Source organism: Bison bison, unplaced genomic scaffold (assembly GCF_000754665.1).
Source record: "Bison bison bison isolate TAMUID 2011002044 unplaced genomic scaffold, Bison_UMD1.0 scf7180017864383, whole genome shotgun sequence".
Classification (NCBI taxonomy): domain Eukaryota; kingdom Metazoa; phylum Chordata; class Mammalia; order Artiodactyla; family Bovidae; genus Bison; species Bison bison.
In genome coordinates, this window is record NW_011494955.1 from 6,980,812 (window position 1) to 6,985,346 (window position 4,535).

The 4,535-nt window shown below is 53.1% G+C and overlaps 1 protein-coding gene across 1 annotated transcript in view; it reads left to right on the forward strand.

Annotated features, from left to right (window-relative positions):
• The window catches only part of AMHR2 (anti-Mullerian hormone receptor, type II), a 10,562-nt gene extending 6,027 nt beyond the window's left edge, over positions 1 to 4,535 (forward strand). Inside the window, exons 6-12 of the mRNA XM_010858096.1 lie at positions 13 to 69; positions 165 to 395; positions 1,666 to 1,780; positions 1,923 to 2,095; positions 2,248 to 2,395; positions 2,582 to 2,718; positions 4,149 to 4,535. Coding sequence (XP_010856398.1) covers positions 13 to 69; positions 165 to 395; positions 1,666 to 1,780; positions 1,923 to 2,095; positions 2,248 to 2,395; positions 2,582 to 2,718; positions 4,149 to 4,358 — 1,071 coding nt within the window. The 3' untranslated portion in view covers positions 4,359 to 4,535. The remainder of the gene's footprint in view (positions 1 to 12; positions 70 to 164; positions 396 to 1,665; positions 1,781 to 1,922; positions 2,096 to 2,247; positions 2,396 to 2,581; positions 2,719 to 4,148) is intronic.

Consider the following 4,535-nt stretch of genomic DNA (forward strand, 5'->3'; position numbering starts at 1 on the left):
GTGCTCTTCCGATCTGGCAGGGACTGGAGTGCTGAGCTGCCGGAGCTGCCTGAGCTGTGCTTCTCCCAGGTGCCCAGGGATGGCGGGGAGGGGGCCTCTGGGCACTCTCAGAGAGTGTGCTGGAGAGGAAGCCCAGCCCAAACCCAGCACTGTGTCCCCACCAGGTCATACGGGAAGGAGGTCACGCAGTGGTGTGGGCTGGGCAGCTGCAAGGCAAGCTGGTAGCCATCAAGGCCTTCCCCCTGAGGGCTGTGGCCCAGTTCCAAGCTGAGAGAGCGTTGTACGAGCTGCCAGGCCTACAGCATGACCACATTGTCCGCTTTATCACCGCCAGCAGGGGCTGCCCTGGCCCCCTGCCCTGTGGGCCCCTGCTGGTACTAGAACTGCACCCCAAGGTGAGGACCAAGGACTGTCTGTGTGTGGGAAGGTGGGGTGGGGAGTGGTGGCAGCTAGGCCCTGTTGAGGCTTGTTCCTTTGCTGTAGATTGCCTTTTCTCCAGAACATTAAATATGCTTTTTATTTTTTTTCTTTTTATTATTATAAGCAGTACTTGCTAATAATTTTGACTTACAATATATAGACAAGGAAAGGGAGAAATCAAAACAATTCATATTCCCAACCTTAAGGAAAACCAATGTTAAAGACAGATCTCTGGGCACAGACTTCCAAATTCATTCATCTATCCATTCAACTAATATTGATGAACAATATGTTGCTGGAAAAAAACAAACCCAGCCCCTGCCCTTTCCAGATTTTACAGAGTAGTAGGGGAGACAGAACGGGATCAAGCAAACACAGAAAGAAATGTAAAGTGTCAAGTGAATTAAGTGCTGAAAAGGTCCTATAAGAAAAGACTAAGGAGGCGTAACTCAAAGGGAGGATCATGAGCAAAAAGGATGAAGAGAAACAGATAGGCAGGGGCAGACCGCACCAGCCTTGTAGGCCTCTAAGGACTTGGGATATCGTCACCTACAGTTCTTCCACCTCTGAAATCTTGAGTTCTGGAAAGTCTCTTCTTTGACCATATACCTCACAGCCCAGCTCAAAAATCACCACTTTTTTGGTTTTGTTTAACTTTCCGGGCACACTGAAGGCGCTCAATAATGTCTGTAGAATGAGGGACTCCACTGTTCCTTTCCTCCCAGCTGCTCTACCCAATGGCTCTCCCCACCCACGCCCTGCTACGGGGTGACACCCCAGGCCAGGTGACTCATGCGGGTGCCCCCACCTAGCCTACTCGGCCTCTTCTGTCTTTATCCCAAGTCCTGTGAGGCAGTATAAGGTGGTTAAAGGTGAGTGATGCTGGCAGTCAGACTGCTGGGGGGTCAGGTTGTACAACTCTCTTGCCCAGGGATTTCCAGCAAGCTCCTCATCCATAAAACAGGAATGACAAGAGTACCCACCTCCCAGGGTTGTAGTGAGGGTTACAGGAGGCCTGGCACCTGCCAAGTGCTCAGGATACTTAAACTAGAGCTACTATTTTTCCTGTCAATCTAAGTGATGTACACCCTCACTCCTGCATTGCCTACTGCCGTGCTCTGGGTGTGCCATGTGTAAGTCTGCTGGGAGATGCGGAGGGAAGTCTGACAATTGATCTCTGCTCCTTGGGGTGAATCAGCCTCTTCCAGCTTTGTGTGTCCCCCTCTTTTCTCTGCTTCTCCCCAGGGCTCCCTGTGCCACTACTTGACCCAGCACACCAGTGACTGGGGCAGTTCCCTGCGGATGGCACTGTCCCTGGCGCAGGGCCTGGCGTTTCTCCATGAGGAACGTTGGCAGGATGGTGGGTGAGCTGGGGGCCAGAAGTCATGGGAGTCAGGAGCCATGCTGCTGTTTCTGATTTTCCCTTAGCTTGGAGGGGAAGGATTGGGTCAAAATGACAAAAGAAGAAGATCCGTGCCCCTTCAGCCTGGCTTCTCCCACAGGCCAGTACAAACCAGGTATCGCCCACCGAGATCTGAGCAGCCAGAATGTGCTCGTTCGGGACGATGGGTCATGCGCCATCGGAGATCTGGGCCTCGCCTTGGTGCTCCCTGGCCTCGCCCAGCCCCCAACCTGGGCCCCTAGTCAACCCCGAGGGCCGGCTGCCATCATGGAGGTCAGTACTCTGGAGGAGGGAGAGACCCAGGATGGTGGTGGTGGTGCTGATGACGGAGCAGCGACAGTGCGGCAGCACCTATAGTGTACGGGGTGCTGCTGAGTCTAGTCGGGGGCTTGAGGGTTGCCATGGAGATGATCCTTGCCGTCCAGGCTGGTACCCAGCGGTACATGGCACCGGAGCTCTTGGACAAAACTCTGGACCTTCAGGACTGGGGCACAGCCCTGCGGCGAGCTGACATCTACTCTCTGGCTCTGCTCTTGTGGGAGATTATGAGTCGCTGCCCAGATTTGCGACCTGGTGAGGATGGATGTGACAGCGGCCCCCTCCCTGCCCCACCCTGCCCCCTGCCCCCGTGCCCCACCTGCTCATTCTAGACTCACCTACGTCCTGACCCGGGAAGCTCTACCTTTCTCCCTCTTTGTCTTTCTACAAGAAGGCACCCCTTGGGCTACCTGACACCTAGCCTCATGTGCCTTTTCCCAGACAGCAGACCACCACCCTTCCAGCTGGCCTATGAGGCAGAACTGGGCAGCACCCCCACTGCCTGTGAGCTGTGGACCTTGGCGGTGGAGGAGAGGAGGCGCCCTCACGTTCCATCCACCTGGTGCTGCTTGACCACTGTAAGAGGGTGCGGGCTGGGGGGCTGGGGACCTGGAGAGTCTCGACATGGGCTTCAGGGACCTATGCACCAGGACAGCCCACCTGTTCCTATCCCTTCCCGTCTCCCACCACTCCTGGCTCATGTTCAGCTGGAGCTGGGCAAACTTGCTCTGTACTCATGTTCATCCCTTTCCACTGTAAGCCTCACATAGCCCATTCCTGAGACACACACCTTCCTCTTGCTCAGGTTTGCCTTGTCCATCCCTCTTCTCTCCATCAGCAGTTTGCCCTGTTCCTCAGTTCCTTCCTCCAGGAAGCCCTCCTTGGCTTTGCTTCTGGTCTGAGCTCTGCCCCCAAGATGGCTGCTTTCCTGGTACACTGGAGCCCAATATTTGTTTTTTAACATTTTTTTAAAAGTATTTATTCATTTGTTATTTTTGTGTATGCTGGGTCTTCACTGGGGCGCTTGGGCTTTCTCTAGTTGCGGTGCGTGGGCTGCTCGTTGCGGTGGCTTCTCTTGTTGAGGAACATAGGCTCTGGGCCAGCGAACTTCCTTAGTTGTGATGCATGGGCTTATTTGCTCCACACCATGTGGAATCTTCCTGGACCAGGGATCAAACCTGTGTCCCTTGCATTAGCAGGTGGATTCTTAACAACTGTACCACCAGGGAAGAATAAATTTAAAAACATTTATTTATTTGGCTGCATCGGGTCTTAGTTGTGGCACGTGGGATCTCTGTTGCGTCATGTGAGATCTTTCACTGGGGCACACAGACTCTCTAGATGTGTTCCTTGGGTTCCAGAGCACGCAGACTTAGTAAATGTGGCTTCTGGGCTTAGTTTCTCCGAGGCATGTAGGATCTTAATTCCCCCACCAGGAATCGAACCTATGTCCCTTGAATAGCAAGGCAGATTCTGAACGACCAGACCACCAGTGAAGTCCCCTGGAGCCCAATATTTAATCCAATAATTTCCTCATTCTGTTTTACACCTCTGTGTTTCTGTCACGACCCAATTAAAGCCAGAACTAGGGATAAGGTTAAAACAGTGCCTGAATAGTGAAATTTCAGGGTTTCTGCTGAAAACAGTTTCCTTACAGGAGGCCCCTTCTGCTGCTACCTGATCTGAAGTTTCCACTGCTCAAGTGTCTGTTGGGTTTGGTAACAAAGGCTAGGTATTGTTTGCAGAAGACGCTGGTTGCCTGAGAGAAAGGAGCAGTTAAACCATTAATGAGTCTGAACTAGCATCTCAGAGGAAAAGGTGGACTCTTTGGAGAGAACTTTTCTCATAAGAGAGGAAATGAAAGGCGTGATTTCGGTGAAAGGGAGGAAGGAGGCTCCAGGAAGGAACAGTAGAGGAGTGTTGAGACCTGGGCCATCAAGGATGCCTTTTAACGCTGGGGCCACTCAGGGTTCTGAAGTAAAGCCTGCCTCCCGGTCATTCTTCCCAGGACCCTGGAGGCCTGAGAGAGCTCCTGGAGGACTGCTGGGATGCAGACCCTGAAGCGCGGCTAACAGCTGAGTGTGTACAGCAGCGCCTGGCTGCCCTGGCCTCTCCTGAGGAGGCCCACCCCTCCCCTGAGGGCTGTGCGCAGGACTGCTCACTTTGCTGCCTGGAAGACCATTTCTCCACTCCTCCCGTCTGCCATTCTCCCCAGTAGGCTGCAGCTGAGTGCCTGCCACTTCACGGTTCAGCAAGGCCCTTTTTCCAGAAATCCTCAACCTACCTGGACTACTTCTCCTGTGTAAATACGCATTTATGTAGATCCTGTGTTTGTTGTTGTTGTTCAGTCACTAGATCGTGTCTGATTCTCTGCAACTCCATGGACTGCAGCATG